The 23,448-nt window shown below is 36.1% G+C and overlaps 2 protein-coding genes across 3 annotated transcripts; one reads left to right on the top strand and one right to left on the bottom strand.

Annotated features, from left to right (window-relative positions):
- The first annotated feature begins 8,393 nt into the window (after positions 1–8,393).
- LOC139904525 (cytochrome b561, DM13 and DOMON domain-containing protein At5g54830-like) lies at positions 8,394–11,120 on the top strand. The gene has a single exon (XM_071886436.1). It carries the CDS (start codon positions 8,394–8,396, stop codon positions 11,118–11,120), a length of 2,727 nt encoding a protein of 908 aa, XP_071742537.1.
- Positions 11,121–11,740: 620 nt separating this feature from the next.
- LOC139844443 (probable CCR4-associated factor 1 homolog 6) lies at positions 11,741–13,453 on the bottom strand. 2 transcript variants are annotated; one of them, XM_071834664.1, is made up of 4 exons: positions 13,299–13,453; positions 13,094–13,168; positions 12,899–12,953; positions 11,741–12,799 (listed from the first exon to the last, which is right to left on the bottom strand). In XM_071834664.1, exon 4 carries the CDS (start codon positions 12,773–12,775, stop codon positions 11,948–11,950), a length of 828 nt encoding a protein of 275 aa, XP_071690765.1. In that variant the 5' UTR covers positions 12,776–12,799; positions 12,899–12,953; positions 13,094–13,168; positions 13,299–13,453; the 3' UTR covers positions 11,741–11,947. The 2 variants fall into 2 exon arrangements, with proteins under 2 accessions (XP_071690765.1, XP_071690764.1); XM_071834663.1 differs by having other exon boundaries at positions 13,094–13,151.
- Positions 13,454–23,448: the final 9,995 nt, after the last annotated feature.

The following is a 23,448-nucleotide window of genomic DNA, read 5'->3' as shown; positions in this document are numbered from 1 at the left end:
ATTTAATTTTTTTTTCTTCCTGTCTTTCTTCTCTTCCCCTGTACGTGCCAAATTTTTTATCAATAGATCAACTGAGGATCACTCAGCAAAATCTATAAATGCAGTGGTGATAAGTGTCGCTCAATTGATCTACCTGTAAATTTCCAGCCTCTAATTCCATAATTTGATTGTTAAATCGAAGAGTCAAAGTTATTTCACAAAAAGTCAACACTTTTGTTATTGGTGAAATTCGGTTTTGTTTTGAAGATTTCAATTAAATTAATGATATCAAAAGTTTCTAGTATTGAATTGAAATATACTTTGTGTTTTAATCTTTGTCTATTACGTTCGTATAAGAGGAATCAAATTTTTTTTTTGTTTATGCAGACGTCGAGCAGCAAGAACTGTCCCATTTTAATTTTTTTTTTTCTTTTCTTCTTCTCAATTCAAATAATCACAAGTAATCGTTTTTCTGTTTTGCATACAAAATTCTATAATCGTTTTAGATAAGATTTAATTATTTGGAATCAATTTGGTTATGAGGAAGAAGATGATAAAAATGGGAATATATAATGCGGTTTATATAAATCTGGAGAGAGAGATAAATAGAAAAACTAAAATGGCGTAATGGTTTGAGGTGATGTTTTTTGAGCTGATGGTCTCGGGTTCGAACCTGAGTGGTGGCATTTTTTTTTCTTTTCTTAAAGCTTGATAAGAGGTAGTTTATTATTATCATTTATATTATTATTATCATTATCATTATTATTATTGTTAATATTACTAATTACTAATTATTATTAGGATTATTATTATTATTATTATTATGTTAGTCATTATTATTAATGAGATGATTTAAGATATTATTATTATCAATACTAGTATAACTTGAAAAATTATTAGTAATATCATTTCTACAAATATTATCGTCATTATTAGTATTATTATTATTATTATAGTATTATTTGCTAGTAATATTATCATTGATAGGATTATGATCGTTATCAGTATTGCTAATATTGAAAATTATTACTACTATTGTCATTTTTACTAAAAATTATCCACTGGTTATCATTAAAATTAGTCTTAATACTAAGCATCATTATTAGTAATAGTTAATATTAGAATTATCATTTAATATTAATATTAGTAATATTAGTAATATGATTAGTAAAATTTCTATTAAAAAGCATCATGTTTATTAGAAAGTCCTATTATTGTTAAGGATATTATTTTTATGAAAACTATTATTTTATCCTATCATTATTATAAAAAATTGCCATATTTATTAAAGATATTATTATTATTACTAATATCATTATGATTGATATCATCACTATTAATATCCTTATTCTAGTACTATTATCATAAGTATTTTTCAAACAAAAGAAAATTTTATAAGAATATATGTATTACTTAAGTATACTAATATTACATAATATTACATTTTTAACTAATATAATATCATCTAAATTGATATAACATTAATTAATCTATGAATCAAATGAATATTATAATATATGATAAGTATTAATAAAATTGTATATATATATATATATATATATATATATATATATATATATATATATATATATATATATATATTAATAATACACTAATGATATATAAATTCGATTGCGAGTATATGTATTAATGAATACACAAATGATATAGGTTCGTGAATCCGAGGCCAACCCTGCATTGTTCAATATAGTCATATGTATTTTTACTACAAAATACATTAGGTGAGTTTCATTTGTCCCTTTTTACTCATTACATTTTTGGGCTGAGAATACATGCAAAATGCTTTATTAACTGCTTTACAATATTTATATGCGTGAGTTTCATTTGCCTTTTTACCCTTTATATTTTTGGGCTGAGAATACATGCGCTGCTTTTATAAATGCTTTACGAAATAGACACAAGTAATCGAAACTACATTCTATGGTTAGATTATCTAATCGAATATGCCCTTTTTATTAAGTCTGGTAATCTAAGAATTAGGGAACAGACACCCTAATTGACGCGAACTCTAAAGATAGATCTATCGGGCCCAACAAGCCCCATCCAAAGTACCGGATGCTTTAGTACTTCGAAATTTATATCATGTTTGAAGGAGGATCCCGGAATGATGGGGATATTCTTATATGCATATTGTGAATGTCGGTTACCAGGTGTTCAATCCATATGAATGATATTTTTGTCTCTATGCACGGGACGTATGTTTATGAGAAATGGAAATATGAAATCTTGTGGTCTATTAAAATTATGAAATGATTATTTATGTTAAACTAATGAACTCACACCTTTTGGTTGACACTTTAAAGCATGTTTATTCTCGGGTATTAAAGAAATCTTCCGCTGTGCATTTGTTCATCTTAGAGATATTACTTGGAGTCATTTATGACATATTTCAAAAGACGTTGCATTCGAATCGTTGCGTTCATCAAGATTATTATTAAGTCAATTATAGTTAGATATATTATGAAATGGTATGCCTGCCGCAACTTTTGATGTAATGAAAGTTTGTCTTTTAAAAAACGAATGCAATGTTTGTAAAATGTATCATATAGAGGTCAAGTACCTCGCGATGAAATCAACTATTATGAATCGTTTGTAATCAATATGGACTTCGTCCGGATGGATTAGGACGGGTCCTTTCAGTTGGTATCAGAGCGGTGGTCTTAGCGAACCAGGTCTTGCATTAGTGAGTCTGGACTTCGACCGTGTCTGCATGTCAAAAGTTTTGCTTATCATTTCTAGTCGGACATCATCTGCTTATCATCCTTAGGAAATTAACTGCTTATCATTCTTAGTCTAGACACATCTTACTGCAATGATTGCATGAATAGTGTATAGACAAAATTCGTATCTTAACGTATCTGCTACTTCATATCTTAGCGTACCTGTTATTGTTATCTTTGTCTGACAGCTTCCGTAGATTCCTCCGTAACTTATAGGATTTTAGTATTATATATGCATATGTAAATTATGTATTGCAGGGTACTAATCTACATCCTATAATCTAATTCTTATCAAAAATCCTTCATCTGATCGTACGAGATGAATCCCTCAACAAGTTCGAGTCCCTCAAATTTCGATAGCTATTCCGATAGTTATTCCGACAGCTATTCCGACATGGATGTTCACCTAAGCTCCGAAAGCAGTGTCACCAGAATGAATCAATCAATCATCCATCCCCAATTCATCTGATGAGTTCGTAGTCGACCTAATCAATGGAGACGCGAAAAAGGTGATCCCTTCCACCAACCGAATTCACCTCTTGACAATGAAACTGAAACGTTTACCGGCGAATCTATCCGAAACACCATTTTCAGCCTCATTTTCAGAGTAGTCGACACGATTATATTCTATCCACAATTCTAAACCTTATTCATCCACTTGTTCTGACCGACAATCATCCCGGAGTAATACAAGAAGTCAACGAACTTCGCACTCGAGTAATCAATTTGGAAAATATGGTACAAAATGTACCAGCTTCAACAACATCACCGGTGCTAACAGTACCATCAGTAACAGCACCATTACCATCAACAATCCATGCCTCAACATCTCATTCTGTACCTCGCGATGTAATCAACTATTATGAATCGTTTGTAATCAATATGGACTTCGTCCGGATGGATTAGGACGGGTCCTTTCATCGCGGTTTACATTGTGATTAATGCCAATTATATATTTACTCGCGCATACTATTGTTTGAATATCTTTTTTGTATGCGGTTCCTGTCTACTTAAGGGGTGTCCTCTAGCCCCCGTGCGGCAGAAGCCTGTTTGGTTACAAGGCTAGACGCTAACGGCAGGCAAAGGGAATTGGTTTTCCCCTAGCCAATCGCCACGCAGACTAGATGGCTGCAAAGTCGACTTAAAAAATTACAAGCATTGGTTTGCTTGTGAGTGATTACTCTCGCATTGGTTTTCTTGAGGAACTCAGAGCATAAAAACATTGGCTTGTTTTTAGTTGCGTTGCTTACCATACAGCTATAGTGCACCTCTAGTACATGACAAAGCGATAACGCAGTAGCTTTCGAGTCTAAATTATTAAAGGGTAAAATTGTTAAAGTATTGGTTTATTTTACGCAGTAATACCCGCATACGCATGAGTTTTGGTTAACTATGCGCATGGGCATGCGGTTCATCTTTTGTTTTGATTCGCGATATATAAACAAATAAACATACTACGCATGCATAACAGAAATATATATACATCAAATTTTGTTACACACATGGTAATTGTTTTAAACGCCTGCCCATCACGGGACCTATGGCTCAAAAATCGTATTTACAATTGCCTGCCTAAGCATAGGACTTACGGCGCAAACTATTACAACAAACTAAAACTCCTCTTTGAGGAACCCATCAATCGACATATTAGGGTCCGTGGCAAACGCATTAATTAGGGGGATGGGGATGGCAGTGATGGCTTCTTCCGCTTCCATGAGCACCGCAGCCGTACCCTCCTTCAATTTTTTATGCACGACGTCAGGGTACGGCGGTGTGAGCCCGCAGGCTTGGATCACCTCTAGCACTGCCTTGTTGATTTCGTGGTCTTTAACCGCGTCAACATAGGCGTTGAACTTGTCGGACACAGGCTCGGAATCCATTACTTTCTGCGCAATGGTAGGAAGAGCGGTGCGGAGTTTTGTCAAGTCCGCCTCCGCTAGCTCGCGACCTGTAACCGCGTCATCCTTTTCCCTCGTCACCCTTTCCAGCTCCACCCGCAGACGCTCCGCCTCCCCCTTGGACTGGTCAACCACACCAACCAGCTCGTGGTTTTTCTTTCTCTCTTCAATCAGTGCAGTTTTGGTTTCCACCGCGGTTAACTCCACCGCCTTGCGCGCTTCTTCTGCGGCGTCCCTATCTTTCTTCACCTGATCAACCCCCGCTTGCAGCATCCCTAGCTCTGTTTCTTTCCGCAAGGCCACTTGATACAAGTTAGTCGAACGGCGGGCTTGATCTGCAACCATGCCAAAAAAGACAAAGCCGTTTTGGACGAAGGCGTTGAGCGCCTGATTAAAAGGCAGTGCGGCTAGTTGGTTGCGGAACTCAGTCGGGAAGATTTGTTGGAGGAAGGCGGACTGCTCTGCAGCATTTTCCGCCGATGACTGGGTGAGCTGCGCCAGGTTTGCCAATCGGAAGCTACCGTGTGGCGGGGTTGGTGTGGACTCGGAGTCCAGGTGTATCGTCTTATCCTTTGACTCGGCAGTAGCTTCGAGGTCCGGATTGACCCGCGGTGGGGTGTGATGAGTTTCTTCCGCATGCCCTGCGTGCTAATAAGTGGTTAAATAAATGCAAACTTAAATGTGCGGTATGCGCGAAAGCTAAACTCTTACCAGAGGATGGGGGAGGTAGATCCGCAGAACGGGGTTCGATGGGAACGAAGTTATCGTTCCGCTTGTCCTCCCTCTGTTTGGGAGTGAGTTTCTTCTTCTTCTGTTGAGATTGGGAGGCTTCGGCGGCCTTGCGCTTATTTCCGGAAGTGGCAGGTGCATTCTCGCCAGTCTTCTCTTGCTCTAACTGCTGGTTTACATTCTGCTTGTAGAAAGCGATGCCCGCAATCTCCTCTGCAGTCAGTACTCTCTTCATCTTCATCTCTGTACACATGCATGCATGTGTTAGAACGCATAAATATCAAACTGTTGTTAGTACGTGATTATACTATTCCTACCCTTTCCATCCGGTCCGACTATGGCTGGACGCATATCCTCCCATGGCCAGTGTGCGGATATCTTCCCTATCCGCAACATCACGTTCTCGTATGACCGGTGCACCAGCTGTGCGTTAGCGCACTCCGCCAACAGCTTTTTTTCCTCATCATCAAGGACCGGGGTTTTATTCACATCCTTTTCCACCTTCTCGTACCATATAAGCGTTTGCGGAAAAGCGGTACCAACTACAGTTTGGTTAATGAAAAAGAAAGTTTCTTTCCAGTTACCCGCATTCGACTTTGGGGTTTTGGTGAAATTTTGTCGGGCGAAGAAGGTGAACCAGGATTTGTGGTTATTGGCTAGGCGGTATAGATGACAGAAAACTTTAACCAACGGTACCCTGTCGATTGCGGCGCACCACATTTCAAACAGAACTATTTTGCCTATGACATACGGGTGTAGTTGCCCTAATCCCACTCTGAAGTGATCTAATACGCCTAAGAAGAAGTCAGAGGGAGGAACCCTAAAGTTACCATGCTTGAACGCATGTTCATAGATGACCACTTTCTTCTCCGGTGGCTCGTGAGCACGCTGATGGGGTAGGGGTGGCACCGGATTGTACTTGGCTAAGGGAGGATACTGTAATCTATGTGCTTCTGCTCTATAACAGACTCTACGCTATCTACATACGTCTCGTTAGCTTTAGTCATTTTCTAGGAGTAATCGGATGAATACTAACCTTTAAATGGTGGCCGGAATGTTTGATTTTTGATCGGAATTCAAATTGGCAGCGTAACGAGGAAGCTTGAAGCAGGAAAGTGGAAATGAGCTCCAAAATGGGGTATTTATAGGGAAGATTGGATGGAGTGGTGTGATCGTGGCTGTACACGTGTTACGCAATCGACGGCCAGCACTTTATTTATGCGCGTGGATGCCAGTTGGGTATGATTACATGTACGCGCGTGGTTGGCACGCGCCTGACACACTGCCACTTTATGTCATGTCCGCCGAATGGGCTTCTGCGATTGCGACAGGCATTTAATGGCATCGAGGCGCACGCGGAATATTAAATGCTAGCCGTTTTCTTGTTTTTTCTTTTTCGCTTAATAGTTTGATATCATACGCCTCGCGCCATATAACATCAAACTGGGGGAACATAATGATACCGCAACCCGCAGGCGTACCGCAAATGTATGCGGACAATCACTATTGTGCGTATGCGTGTTCTTGTGTGCGGTATGCGGCGTGCGAATGCCTTTGTTCCCGGTACGGCGGTTGCTTAGCTGTCAAGTAAATATCTTTTTCATAATTATATCCGTGATTTGGGGGAGTCAGTTATGGATGAGATTAACGTGATCTGGGACGGTTCTAGAATTAGGGTTTGCCTATAAATACAAACCCTAATCATCATTCACCAGACGACACATTACGTAACCATCACATACGATACACATTACGTAAAACAACATCATTCAGCATCTTTTCAAGGTTAACAGGTTAGTCTTTTGTAAGCTAGTACCTACGACCTTATTTGGGGCCTCTTGATCGACGACCGTTATCGGAGGTGGACTTAATCACTTGGCCACCCCGCCGACATCATCATGTCGGCCAGGGTTATTCACGGTAGCCGGACCGGAGAGCCACGTTCTAAGATCCTTAAACCCCTCTTTATGTATCGAGCAGGCATATTAAACCCCACGGTTAAAATATGCATGATCATGTTGTGTGTTGTAAAGAATTATTAATATATAAAAAAGCAGCTGTCGTCCCATGCTAGTTTGAAATCTGGATCTGATCATATTCCTACGCGATTTGCGTAGCCTCATAAGCGTTTTGCGTATCCCTTTTTGCCTTTAATATATATCCGTATAGCATCAGTAGTAGTAGTCTTTTAATCCTCTTGATCTCTTTTGACATATTAAATTATACTTGTGTTGGTGTAAAGCTAAAAAGAACCACCGTCCCATGACTCCCATCATGTTAAAAAGCAAGATCAAGTTGTCTAATGAATTATATATATATATATATATATATATATATATATATATATATATATATATATATATATATATATATATATATATATATATATATATATATATATCTGATGTCTGGAACAAATCATCGTTGCCTCGATTCGTGATGTGGTAGTCTTTAGTTGCTCGCTGGAAATCTTCATTTTATCATCATTTTGAGCTTGAAATTTTTACTTTTAATCTTATATCATTGAAAATCCATAATAACATTTCATTCGACGCTTTGGACATTTTAACCGATTACAAACCGAAAACTACTCGAATATACATAAAATCATAACTTTTTGGACTGATATTGCGACTAAGTATATGCATGAATTGAGCAACATCAAGATGTTTGAAAAGTTCCAAAGGGACTCATGTTCAATACCCACTTGCTACACTTTGAGGGGCTTGTCTTTAAAAAGAAAAAGAAAAAAAAAGGGTATCGTATTTTAATTTAAGGACAATTGTTGTCTAAAACTCATTATTGAGGGATTAAATTTGAACAATGTCCAGAGACGAACAGATAAAATCAACAAACATAACGGCAAAATCTTGATTCAAAATCTATCGTCCGCCAGCGGGCTTCAAGTTTTCCGGCGATCATCACCGGTAACCTGCACCACCATTTTGTAATCGCCTCATATATTTATCATTACAATTATTATAGCCTTTTCAAACAATTTTAAATTACCTATTATAGATCTTGAACTTATAATCAATATAATAAAATGCCTAATTTACAATCATTTATAATAATTTCATTAGGGTTTCTCATATTGCCCCAACTTACCTTATCTGATTCCAATTCTAATCACAATTGCTCAAAAACCAACGTTTCATTACTCAATTTCAAAACCCAATTTGTTATGTGTCAACATCAGGTAAGAGGAACATTTACTATAATCAATGACTGTTCTTTTAAGGTTCAAGAATTCGATATGATTAAAGGTGGTTCCGATATTCATTGGTGGGGTGCTGTTAGTGATTCTTATGATAATCTAACATCTGGGTTTGTTATATCTCACGACAAATTCAACACAACCACTTATAAAAATGAAACCTTTACTGTTAATTTAATGAGTAATGTTACTTGGGATGACATTAAGGTTGTTTCGATTTGGGAAAAAACTATGGCTGCCGATTACGGGCATGTGGTATTGAAAGAAATGAATGAATCTCCCAGCCCGACCCCTGGCCCGTCCCCGGCCCCACCAACTTTTAACTTTAAAGGGAGTGAGGTTGTTAAGATCGATGGAGAGCCTACTATGTTTGATAATTGTAAGAAGTTAGCGGATAATTATAGATTAAGATGGACGTTAAGAGTAGAAGACAATGTCATTGATATTGGGTTGGAAGGGGCTATTGATATCCAAAGTTATATGGCTTTTGGGTGGGCGGATCCTTATAAAGAACACGCTCATATGCTTGGTGCTGATGTGGCAGTGACGAGTTTTACCGATAAGGGAATACCGTTTGTGGATGATTATCATATTACTAAATATAGTGAGTGTTCGATTAACAAAAATGGTGATGTTGAAGGTGTGTGTCCGGATACAATGTATGTTGATCATGATCGTGATAAGGTTAACAATACTATGTTAGTTTACGGACATAGGAAAGATGGCGTCTCGTTTGTGAGGTATCAGAGACCGTTGAAATCGATTGACAAAAAGTATGATTGGAATATTGATGTAAAAAAGAATATGACTTGTATATGGGCTTTAGGATTAATCAAATCGCCTGATTCGGTCATACCTTTATACCTTCCTCAAAAGCATGGTAAGACTTATGGGCATGTTCATATTAATGTTTCGGAGAGTGTTAACGAATGTGTGGGCCCACTCGTTGCTAAAAACACACAAGATCAAGATCTTGTTATTGCAGACGAGAAAGAACAACTCGTTGTTACTACAGGGCCAGCCTTGCATTACCCGAACCCACCGAACCCTTCAAAAGTTTTGTATATCAACAAAAAGGAAGCTCCTTTTTTGAGGGTCGAAAGAGGGGTCCCAGTTAAGTTTTCAATACAAGCGGGTCATAATGTTGCTTTTTATGTCACATCTGATCCACTTGGTGGGAATGCAACATCAAGAAACTTGTTGGAGAATATTTATGCAGGTGGGCCCGAGGCCCACGGGGTACAGTCGAGGCCCAAAGTGATAGAATGGACTCCTAACCGAAACATTCCTAATAGAGTCTATTATCAGTCTTTTTATGCCCAAAAAATGGGCTGGAAGATTCAAGTAGTTGATGGAGGTCTTGCTGATATGTATAATAGCAGTGTTCTTTTAGATGATCAACAAGTTGAATTTTTTTGGACACTTTCAAAAACGTCAATATCTATTGCAGCTCGAGGTCAAAAGAAAAGCGGTTATCTTGCAATTGGGTTTGGGTCAGGAATGGTGAATTGTTTTGCATATGTAGGTTGGGTTGATGCTAATGGTACGGGTCATGTAAAATCATATTATATAGATGGTAAGGACCCACAAAATTTGCATCCAACTAATGAAAACTTGACATATGCAAGATGCAAATCCGAACAAGGAGTAATCACTCTAGAATTCACCCGACCATTGGATCCAAAATGTGATGGACGTAAACGGGTCGAATGTAACAACATGGTGGAGCCCAAGTCTCCTCTTAAAGTCATATGGGCCATGGGTGCTGAATGGTCTGCACACCATTTGAGTAAAAGCAACATGCATACATTAACAAGTAGTAAACCAGTCAGGGTTTCACTTATTCGTGGGTCAGCTGAAACAGAGGAGCAATTACGACCCGTTTTAGCTGTGCATGGGTTTATGATGTTTCTTGCATGGGGTATGTTTTTCCCATTTGGGGTTGTGGCTGCTCGATACATGAAACGTTTAAGTGGTGATATATGGTTCAAGGTTCATGTTTATTCACAGTGGTCAGGTTTAACTATTACTTTTCTTGGTATTCTTTTTGCTGTAGCTGAGCTTCGGGGTTTATATATTGGGTCGTTACATGTTAAGTTTGGAATCTTGACAATAATCTTGGGTTGCTTACAACCCATTAACGCGTACTTAAGACCTAAAAAGGGTGATGATGGTGAAGAACCGTTGCCGAAACGAAAAGTTTGGGAATTTATGCATTTTTACTGTGGAAGATGTGCGATATTTTCTGGCGTTTTAGCTATGTTTACCGGGTTGAAGCATTTAGGAGTTAGATATGATGGCGAAAACGTTAGAGGATTGTTGTGGGCATTGGTAGTTTGGATTCTTGTAGGAATTATTATTGTATTATATTTGGAATACGCGCAAAAAAGGTATATAAAAGAGAGGTTTTTCGGGTTGGGTCATTGGGTTTTGGGTGATGATGAAGATGAGGAAAGCGAACTTTTGAGCCCGAGCAGGATACATGGAGTAAATGTCGAAAAACTCGCACTTTCTTCGGAAACATCGGAAATTCAGCTAGAACCTTTGTCTAGATAGATTTTTTTTTTGTTGTTGTAAGAAATGGCATTTTTTTTTTGAAGTATTGGAAAGCTTCTTGAATCAGCTCGTAACGAACCAAATTGACACTGACAACCTAATTTGGGTAAGATAAAATGATGCGGTATCTTGTATGCTTTTCAATACTAGGTATAGTTATACTCTAGTTAGCATCTTTATTAACAAATTATGAGTTGTTTTTAACCTCCTGTTAACATTCAATACTACAAAATTTTGGCTTTTTTTTACTTTGGTTTATGACTTTGCAATTTAGTATACATTTTTCATGTTGCAGGTCAAGTTACTTGAGTTGTACAGGTAACATACCTATTGACAGACTGATTTTTTATATATAATAATAACCATTTCTGTGTATTACTTGGGGTGACTTGATTTCTTTTATTAGTATATATTCCAGTCTTAATTTAATGAATAGTGCCATTATTGACATTTTATTTTGTGATCACTTGTGGATCATAAGAATCTTGTACCTGTAAATCTGTAATGGTGGTTGTACAAAGATTATGCATAATAATGCACCAAAAATGAGAAATCATTAGCTAAAGCTTTCATTAATCCTCAAAACTGTTCATACACAAACAATATAAACCCAAGCCACAAAAGCAAAACCAGCATCATTCATTAATTGACAAAAAAAAAATTTGTTATTGAACACTAATTTACAGTACTCAAACTACAAGAGCACAAGGGCCATTACACAGGTCCATTACCCTTTAAAACGATAAAAATAACGAAAAGACAATCAAACACAGCTTATAATAATGCAACAACAATTAAACAAACTGAAAGTTTAATAATTTTGTTTCCTACTTATTTTGCACCTCAGTTTCAACACCTAAACCATATAACACCCCTGCATACTTCTCTGTGGACCCACCAAAGTAATTTTCTTTCAATTTCTTGAACGCGTGAGACGTTAACAAACTATCAGATCCCGCTTGATGACAAACACCGAATCTTTTAACTTCCAAAATTTCAGCCAATTTATTCAAACCACCATGAAGATTATTGCAAAACCTCATCAAATGTTTGATATCATACACCATTGGAAAGTAAATATCGATCAAATTAAAGAATCCAGTTTGAGATTCAGGCAAACTTTTTTTAGTCAATAGCTTCAGCAAATAACCAAAATCATACCCACTATGAAAAGTTACCCAACAAATATTAGGATTCAAAACGATCCCTGATGACATCAAAAGCTCTGCAAATCGATTCGCATCGATACCCATTTCTGTATTCTTTTGAAAATCAATCCCACATTGTTTCAACATATCGATAGAATCATTTGCAAATATATCTTCTTCTACATTAAACTCCCTAAAATTGAACTGCCAAATGCATTGCTTATCACTTCCACAAGTGGGAAGATTCCCATTTTCGTCAGAAAACGTTAAACCTAATTGAATCAACTTCAGCATATCGACATTCTCCTTCAACGTATGATAATTATAATCATTAATGTTCTTATACTGTGCTAACGGTCTAATCACAACACCGGGAAACTCGGTATCCATAGCAATGTAAGGGTAATCATCAACAATTTGTTGAATCAAATCAAACTCTTCTTCAAGATTATCATTCCATACCTCTCTAATTTCAACAGAGTCAATTTCAGGAATTGAATCAGACATAATCACTCTAATCTCCAACAAGATCTGCAATACCCAATAATATAAAATTCCTAAAATGAAAACTAAGAACATAAATGAAAAGTAGATGCATATTCAACATACAAAATTCCCTAAAGATCATACCTTTAGAACAAAACAATACACATATCAACTCAATACATCCAACAAGATCTGCAATCTGTAATACCCAGAAAAAGAAAAACCCTAATCTCAAGTTCTAACCACGGACGTCCAAAAAAGGAAACTGGGAATTGTAAATTACATCAAAAGATTACAGATTTAGTATACAAATGAAGTATATGGACATAAAGATCATACCTTTAGGGTAACGCAATACGCATATTGACTCAAAAGATTCCAGCAAGATTTGCAATACCTAGAAAAAGAAAAACCCTAAATTCAAAAGTGAATACATAAAAAACAAAATTTATAATCTGGGAATCATGGATTAAGATGGATCTTAAAGATTGAGTATATAAATGAAGTGTAGATACATATATAAATTTCAAGATTGGGTATATACCTTTAGTGGGTTTGAGAAGAGATCTTGTAAGTAAGAATCAATAAAATGATTTTGGGGATTTAAAGATAAAGCCTTATTTCCAGTAGAAGGGGCAACTTTAGGGGTTTGGGGTTAAAAGGCTCTTGTGATTGATTTTAGGGGAAGCTGAGTGGGGAAAGTGATATGATCTTTTTAGCAGTTTATTTATTTATATATATATTGACTTTGTAGATAGAAGTATATTAAGGGGGTGTCTGGGGTTACGATTAGAAAACTGATTATACGTTTTGAATAATTAGAATCAAATAATCAGCTGTATTAAAACGTGATTTTGATTAATGGTGTTTGGATTTGATTATGTTTTTTGATAACGTAATAATCAGATTGAGTGTTTGGAAAAAAATGATTATTTAATAAGTTGCTTGTAAAATTACCAAAAAGGGCATTGTTTTAAAATAATAAAATAAATAAAACCTTTTATGCAATAAATTTTTTTTTTATTTTTTTGAAAGACCCCTTTTATGCAATAATACATTGATAGATATATTATACAATTGTAAAACTGTTAGTAACACAGATGTAACCATATCGTAAGTAAAAAATATTTATAGTACTTTTACCTAATAATCAAATAATAAATTGATAGATATATTACAAACGAACAAGTTAACACTGTAAACATTTTAGTTTTGCCAAGTGATATTACCATTTACTTATGAAAGGATTAGATTGCCACGTGATATTCCTATTCACTCATAAGAGTTTGATGTAGAAAGGATTGATATTAATTTAAATTAAGTTGTATTGTAAAGAAATGATGATTTTATTAATGGAAAAGGGTATTAAAGGAAAAAATGGGAGAACCAAAATCCCGTTTTCCAAACAGTAAGTACCTCCTTACTTCTCCAAATTCACGTTTTAAGCTCCTGAAAACGCAATTAATTGATTTTTACAGGTAACTTTCCAAACACTATTATTTGATTATTTACGATTTAAAAACGTAATAATCAAATAATCAACTTCTAATCGCAACCCCAAACACCCCCTAAATCGATTTTAAATTTGAATGAGTTCATACAAAAATTAGCTCAGAACGAGTTGTTAGGTCCGCGTTTCGCCGCAAAACGCAAATTTTAATCGTTATTCGAAATTACATAGCCATTATCAAAGTTGCATAAACTTTATTTGAAATTACATAATCATTATTCTAAATTGTTTAATGTGTATATAAAATGTTCTTTAAAATATATAAAAAAATTAATAAAAGAAAGTAAATATTTATGTCAAATAAAAAAAAAAAATAAAAGGTTGCCCACCATATTAACCAAAGTGATTGATTTGTACGTTATAATTAGAATGTAATGAGTATGTAAAAGGATTCGGAGAAAAAATGTATTTAAAATGAAGTGTTAAAAAAAGTTTGGATCCTAATTACGAAGTTGGATCCATCACTACTGAAGGGCAAAATGAACCAATGACGTTGCAATGATTTTACACTAATTAGTATGTATGTTAACACCATATTAACCAAAGTGATTGATTTGTACGTTATAATTAGAATGTAATGAGTACCTAAAAGGATTTGGAGAAAAAATGTATTTAAAATGAAGGGTTAAAAAAAGTTTGGATACTAATTACGAAGTTGGATCCGTCACTATTGAAGGGCAAAATGAACCAATGACGTTGCCTGGATTTTACACTAATTAGTATGTATGTTAACACCATATTAACCAAAGTGATTGATTTGTACGTTATAATTAGAATGTAATGAGTACCTAAAAGGATTTGGAGAAAAAATGTATTTAAAATGAAGGGTTTAAAAAAGTTTGGATACTAATTACGAAGTTGGGTCCGGCACTGTTGAAGGGTAAAATGAGCCAATGACGTTGCCTGGATTCTACACTAATTAGTAATGAGTACCTAAAAGGATTTGGAGAAAAAATGTATTTAAAATGAAGGGTTTAAAAAAGTTTGGATACTAATTACGAAGTTGGGTCCGGCACTGTTGAAGGGTAAAATGAGCCAATGACGTTGCCTGGATTCTACACTAATTAGTATGTATGTTAATGTAAATGATAATTACATGATTAATATATCTTTATTAATATTTTAACTTGAATGATTCATACGGTTCATACTAAATTTAGTTTAGAATAATAATTACATGTTTAATGAACATTTTAAATAATGTATGATTATTATATTAACGGTTTACATTAATGAATAAATGAAAAGAATATACTTGTTAGTAAATGTTATGAGCATAATTTAAAATGGGTATTATAGGCTAAGTATTTCAATTATGAATGATTCACTATACATTTTTTTTTGTCGTTCAACATCATGTGTCATTCAAATTTGACAATCGTAATCAAGGGAAGACTCAGTTTGATTCAAGTTTACCAAAGAGCCAATGGCTTGGCGGTATCGAGGTCACCCTTACAACCTTGAGGTTGAGGGTTCGAGTCCTGCTTAGGACAATTCGTGGTGTATATATTCGAGTTAGATTTAAGTGGGTGTGTGAGTTTGCCTTTCAAAAAAAAGTTTGATTCAAGTTTATTACGAGTTTATAGTTTTTAAGAAGTTTATTACTAGCTTACAGTTATTAAGAGCATTTACGCAGCAATGTAAATTATTTACACATTCAATCACTTGTAAGCTTTGAAAAACTTTTACTGTGTCTAGTATCGACACTCAAGAATATAGAAAATGATGACAATGTCTGTTATCTTTATAACTTGTTAAACCTTGTTGAGAAAACTTGTACTAACGGTGAACTGATAAAGAGAAAATCAAAAACGTTTTACAATAGTAACAAGTTTTAGTGTTCAAAAAATGAAGATCTAAAATTGTAACATAAGGTTTAGACATATATTATGGAGCAATTGCCAACCTAATGCAAATTTATTTCAATATGGTTTTTTCATTTAAAGATATTGTTAACTATACTTGCTGTTTTGTTATCTGTTACTATAAAACTAATGCTCTTAGATGATCTTTTAATTCTCACAAACACCATTTTAATTTTAGTAAATGCGGAGTAATTTATAATTTTTACGGAGTATAATATAAGCATGAAGTACAAATCAGCAACACATATATAATTCTTCAATCACAGAAAATCAAATTTTGAATCACAATAAACTTCTACAGATTAACACCAACAAAAATACAATCCTTGAAACAGAAACACTAGAACAATTGCTAGAAAATCTAAACACAAATTGGATCATGATGATACAATCTATAGCAACAACTTGAAATCGAATGAGAGCAGAAAAAACAGATGAAAAAGATGATGATGATCGAAAATTGAATTAAAAACTGGAAATCATAAACGGGATATATAAGTTAAAAATGTGACTTGGTCCTCTAGCAGCCCTTTATCTTCAAGAAATGACAATCAGCACCCTCAACTTGATAAAGCTATACTCTCTAAAATATCAGTCACAAAACTTTAAACATTTTTATAAATCTGCACATAAATATTTTAAGTTAGTGAACAAGGATGAGATTGTAAACAAACAATTTAATCTTTTTAAGAATGAGCATAAGTACTTATACGGAATAATTTATTATTCAAAAATAAGCTCTCCGAATGAAAAGCACGCACATTATCTTTTTGAGGTCGTCTGGTACTTCTTAAGTAGGTTTTTTTTTTCCAAAGCTGAGAAAATTTTATTGATCACCACTATTTAACATTACATCATGTACAGTATGTCAGAAACATACTAATTGAGCAGCTCGTTATCTACAATATATTGGAACAAACTGATGGGAAAATAATCACAACGGGCAATCTACAAAGCGGAAACAAACCCGTTTGACAAGCATTTCCCGACCCGTATGAACCCGTGAGGAAACTAACAAACAAGCTATATCAAAACCAACCCAAATCAGTCCCCAAATCAGTAGCAAATCAACTAATAACGAATAATCAAGCACACACAATACACGCGAGACTTTTTACGTGGAAAACCCCTCAAAATCGAGAGTAAAAAACCACGGGACTCGTAAGCCACTTAAATTCCACTATCATCAACAAGGAGAGCAATACAATAATCCTTCTCTAGATCAACTAGAGGTATACAACATCATCATACTCTTGAACAAGAACAATCAACAAGTATATGAAATAAATAAAGACAAAAGAGGAATAAATCACCCAAAAAACTGCTCTCTGCTCCAGCAGCAATAACTCGACCTACAGGCCTTTTTAGACGAATTCAACGGTTGAAAACCTTGGCACTGATGTCAGGAAGACACAGCCCAAAAATGAAGAAGATTCAACGGTCGGATCTCCGGGGATCGAAGGTTTTCTGGACTGCTGTAAGAAGTGACGAAATTGGGATTTTTTTCTCTCTTTTTCTTGAACTCTCTTCACTCTTGATAATGAAAACAGCTGCAACTTGATGTTTTAAGATGCCCTCCTATGCTTGACCAAGTCAACCAAGCAATGGGCCTAATTTTGTTGGGCTTGGGCTTGTTAATACTTACTCATATTTGGAAACCCAATAACAAAACCCAACAAATCTCCCCCTTTCCAATTATGAGGAAGGAATCGCCATCCCAGCGATCGAGCAACATACCTTGAGCTTCTCACTTGCTAAAGCCTTTGTGAACATGTCGGAACCATTATCATCGGTGTGAACTTTATCAAGTTCAAACGAACCATCTTCAAGACGTTCTCTAATCCAATGATACCGCACATCTATATGTTTTGTCCGCTTATGATACATAGAATTTCTAGCCAAATGAATCGCACTCTCATTATCACAAAGAACCACATATCGTGATTGCTTAAACCCAAGGTCTTGTAGAAACCTTTTCATCCACAATAGTTCTTTGCACGCTTCTGTTGCTGCCATATACTCAGCCTCGGTTGTAGACAATGCAACACACTTTTGTAACCTTGATTGCCATGAAACTGCTCCCCCTGCGAAAGTCATCAAATATCCAGAAGTGGATTTCATGTTATCTTTGTTTCCTGCCATATCTGAGTCTGTATAACCAACAAGCACCGGCTCTCCATTTCCGAATGTGATACCTAACTTTGAAGTACCTCGTAAGTATCTCATAATCCATTTAACCGCTTCCCAATGCTTCTTACCCGGATTTGACATAAACCGACTAACAACACTTACCGCCTGAGCTATATCTGGCCTAGTACACACCATAGCATACATCAAGCTACCAACTGCTGACGCATATGGAACTATATCCATCTCCTCAACATCCTCCTTTGAAGTAGGACAATCTCTTTCTGTTAGCTTAAAGTTGTTTGTAAGAGGGGAACTAACCACTTTAGCATTCTTCATGTTGAATCTACTTAACACCTTTTCAATGTATTGCTCTTGTGATATATGTAACGTCTTAGCACCTCTATCTCTAGAAATCCGAATGCCAAGAATCTGTTTTGCTGGCCCCAAGTCTTTCATAGCAAAAGACTTACTCAATTCTCGCTTCAACTGCGCAATTCTTTTAATATTTTTACCAACAATTAACATATCATCAACGTATAACAACAATATGATGAAATCATCATCACCAAACCTCTGAAAGAAAACACAATGATCTGAAGTTGTCTTTCGGTAGCCTTGCTTTCCTATAACCGACTCAAACTTCTTATACCACTGTCTCGGTGCTTGCTTCAACCCATATAAACTTTTCTGAAGTCTACAAACATAATTTTCTTTACCCTTAACCCGAAAACCTTCAGGTTGCATCATGTAGATTTCCTTATCCAAATCACCGTGAAGAAAAGCAGTCTTGACATCCATCTGTTCAACCTCAAGATCAAGACTAGCAGCTAACCCAAGAACCACTCGAATAGATCCCATCTTCACAACCGGTGAGAAAATCTCATCAAAATCAATACCCCTTTTCTGGCTGAATCCTTTAACGACTAACCTAGCTTTGTACCTTGGTTGTGAAGTAAGCTCATCTGTCTTCACTTTGAATACCCATTTGTTTCTCAAAGCTCTCTTGCCTTTAGGTAACTTCACCAGCTCATAAGTATTGTTCTCATGCAAAGAATTCATCTCATCTTGCATAGCTTCACCCCACTCTTTCTTATGCGCATCTTTCATTGCTTCTGAATAACATTCTGGCTCTCCCCCATCAGTAACTAATACATACTCATCAGCAGAATATCTAACAGAAGGATGACGGTCTCGAGTAGACCGCCTAAGTGGGACAAATGGGGGCACATCTGGTACTGGAATCTCTACCTGCTCTGGAGCATAATCATCATCAGTACCATGTTCATCATTATGAACATCATCTCCAACATGTTGTGGAGTAACTGGATCCAAATCAACAAGATCAGCACTAGTTTGAGGAACTGAATCTGTCTTCTCAACATCTTTTAACATCTGATCTTCTGTAAAAACAACATCTCGGCTTCGTACAAGTTTCTTCTGAACTGGATCATATAACCTGTACCCAAAATCATCTTCACCATAGCCGAGGAATACACATGGCTTAGTCTTCATATCAAGCTTTGACCTCTCATCTTTTGGAACATGAACAAAAGCTTTACATCCAAAAACTCGTAAATGACGGTAAGAAACATCTTTGCCGCTCCAAACCCTGTTAGGAACATCAAAACGCAAAGGAACACAAGGGGTTAGATTAATAATATGAACTGCCGTATTTAAAGCCTCACCCCAAAAGGAATCGGACAACCCTGCATGTGAAAGCAAACATCTAACTCTCTCAACCAAAGTTCTGTTCATCCTCTCGGCTAAGCCATTCAACTGAGGTGTCTTTGGTGGAGTCTTTTGATGCCGAATACCATTCTCCTTACAATAAGCATCAAATCTGCCAATGTATTCACCGCCATTATCAGTCCGAATACACTTGAGTTTCTTCCCCGTTTGCCTTTCAACTAGTGTATGAAATTCCTTAAACTTTTCAAATACTTGATCCTTTGACTTTAAGGTATAAACCCACACCTTCCTGGAATGATCATCGATGAATGTAACAAAGTAGGAACATCCACCAAGTGTCATAGTCTTCATAGGCCCACAAACATCCGAATGAACTAGATCAAGTATGTTCTCCATTCGAAAAGGAGAATGACTCTTAAACGCAACTCTGGTCTGTTTCCCTGCCAAACAGTGAGAACACTTACTCAAATCAATACCACTAACACCCGACAACACATTCTTCTTGAACAAGATAGACATCCCCTTTTCACTCATGTGGCCAAGTCTTTTATGCCACAACTCAGTAGAATCAACATTGTCCACTGCGTTAACAATGTTCTGGATGATCTTCGGACGCGTGATGTATAATCTTGAGTCTTTCTTGCCTCTTCCCACTATCATAGAACCAAGAGTTAGTTTCCAAATACCATTACCAAAACCGTTATAATAACCATCATCATCAAGAATGCCTGTTGAAATAACATTAAGTCTCATATCCGGAACATGTTTTACATTATGCAAAACTAACTCCATTCCCGTGTCAAATTTCAAACAAACATCTCCAATACCAACGATCTTTGATAACCCGGCATTACCCATCCTAGCAAATCCATAGTCACCTGGAGTGTAAGATGAGAAGTGATCTCTACAAATTGCAACATGACATGTAGCACCACTATCAACAATCCAACTCGTGTCATCATGAGTAAGATTGATCATATCATAATCAATACAAACAAAGAACTCATCTGTGATAGCGTTAACTTCAACCTTATCATCATCACCACCATCACTTTTCTTTTGTTTATTCTTGTCATATGCTTTTTTCTTCTCGTTCTTTAACTTTGGACAATACCACTTTGTGTGCCCCTTTTCATGACAATTATAACACTCAACATTAGCAAATTTACCTTTGCGTGAGCTGCTACGATGATTGCCTCTTTTACCCTGACCTCTACTATGACTTCTCCCCCGCGTTTCTGTGACCAAGATATCTGACTGTGAAGAGGAACCTTGTGACTTTCTTCTCATCTCTTCATTCAAAATACTACCCTTAGCCAATTCCATGGTGATAGTACCATTCGGTGCAGAGTTGGACAAAGATGTCCTAAAAGTCTCCCAAGAGTCCGGTAATGTACCAAGTAACCAGAGACCCTGAATCTCATCCTCAAACTTGATACCCATACCTGCAAGCTGATTTATAATACCCTGATATGCATTTAGGTGATCTGTAATAGGAGTCCCATCATGATACTTCAAAGCCATCATCTGCTTAATTAAGAACAACTTGTTATTCCCAGTCTTTCGTTCATATAACTGCTCAAGCTTTTTCCATAAGGCTTTAGCATCAGTCTCCCCAGTAATATGATTCACAACATTATCATCAACCCACTGCCGAATATACCCACATACTTGTCTATGCAAAATTTTCCATTGAGCATCAGATTTTTCCTCAGGTTTATCCTCAGTAAAAACAGGCAAATAATAATCTTTCACATAAAGAAGATCCTCCATTTTACCTTTCCAAACATGATAATTTGAACCATTTAAACTAATCATTTTACTTGTATTAGCTTCCATCTTTCACACAAGTCAAATCAAATAACCTAGCTCTTGATACCAATTTGATGGGAAAATAATCACAACGGGCAATCTACAAAGCGGAAACAAACCCGTTTGACAAGCATTTCCCGACCCGTATGAACCCGTGAGGAAACTAACAAACAAGCTATATCAAAACCAACCCAAATCAGTCCCCAAATCAGTAGCAAATCAACTAATAACGAATAATCAAGCACACACAATACACGCGAGACTTTTTACGTGGAAAACCCCTCAAAATCGAGAGTAAAAAACCACGGGACTCGTAAGCCACTTAAATTCCACTATCATCAACAAGGAGAGCAATACAATAATCCTTCTCTAGATCAACTAGAGGTATACAACATCATCATACTCTTGAACAAGAACAATCAACAAGTATATGAAATAAATAAAGACAAAAGAGGAATAAATCACCCAAAAAACTGCTCTCTGCTCCAGCAGCAATAACTCGACCTACAGGCCTTTTTAGACGAATTCAACGGTTGAAAACCTTGGCACTGATGTCAGGAAGACACAGCCCAAAAATGAAGAAGATTCAACGGTCGGATCTCCGGGGATCGAAGGTTTTCTGGACTGCTGTAAGAAGTGACGAAATTGGGATTTTTTTCTCTCTTTTTCTTGAACTCTCTTCACTCTTGATAATGAAAACAGCTGCAACTTGATGTTTTAAGATGCCCTCCTATGCTTGACCAAGTCAACCAAGCAATGGGCCTAATTTTGTTGGGCTTGGGCTTGTTAATACTTACTCATATTTGGAAACCCAATAACAAAACCCAACACAAACAGGTAACCATATTCTTCCCTAATAAGTAATAACTACTGCAATATGCCACCAAAAGCTCCTGATGATCACCCTGGGACTATCAACTATGAATTAAGTTTGTTTCGCCACTTCCATATTGCCCAAAGTAGGACATATCATGAAGTCAAACACACAATATTTGTATCGTCCGAACCAACTTGAAAGTTTGCTCCACTTATTGCATTAATTACTCCATTTGGGATTGACCCGGTTACATTCCACCAACTCTCCAATTCACGCCACATTGGACGTATGAATCTGCAGCTTGTGAAAAGGTGATCTCTGTCCTTGTTTTCTTCCTTGCAAAAAGGGCATAGGCTTGATTCGATATTAACATATTTCTCCAGTGAGTTTGCCTGTGTTGGATTGTTTGTGTGCGACTTATAATTGTGTTTTGATTATATGAGGTGGACCTTGTATGGTCACTATACTCGTAGTAGCGTGTTGGTGGTTTGTACATTGCTGACACATGCAATGTACATACCTACTCTAATGTAACTCTTTGATCATAATTATAATAATTCATATAGGTTTTTAAAAAAAATAAAAAATAAAATATACTTATACACGTCATGTTCATAATATGAAACTATTATAAGTTTTTCTATTTTTTCACAGAAACAAGAAATTAAATTATACTGTAAACACCAATCAAAAAGATTATGCAGAGTTACAAAAAGGTGCACAGAATTGAATCCTTGCCACATTGAAACAACACGGAAGGTGTAAACAGAAGCATTAAAAAAGAACATAATGGTTTTAAAAATTAAAATATTAAACATTAAACTAATCCTAATCAAAAGAAGAGCCCAATTCAATAAGAGCAGGGCTATCC

The sequence above is a fragment of the Rutidosis leptorrhynchoides genome, chromosome 4 (genome assembly GCF_046630445.1).
Source record: "Rutidosis leptorrhynchoides isolate AG116_Rl617_1_P2 chromosome 4, CSIRO_AGI_Rlap_v1, whole genome shotgun sequence".
Lineage (NCBI taxonomy): Eukaryota > Viridiplantae > Streptophyta > Magnoliopsida > Asterales > Asteraceae > Rutidosis > Rutidosis leptorrhynchoides.
This window is presented reverse-complemented; position numbering and strand designations above follow the sequence as displayed.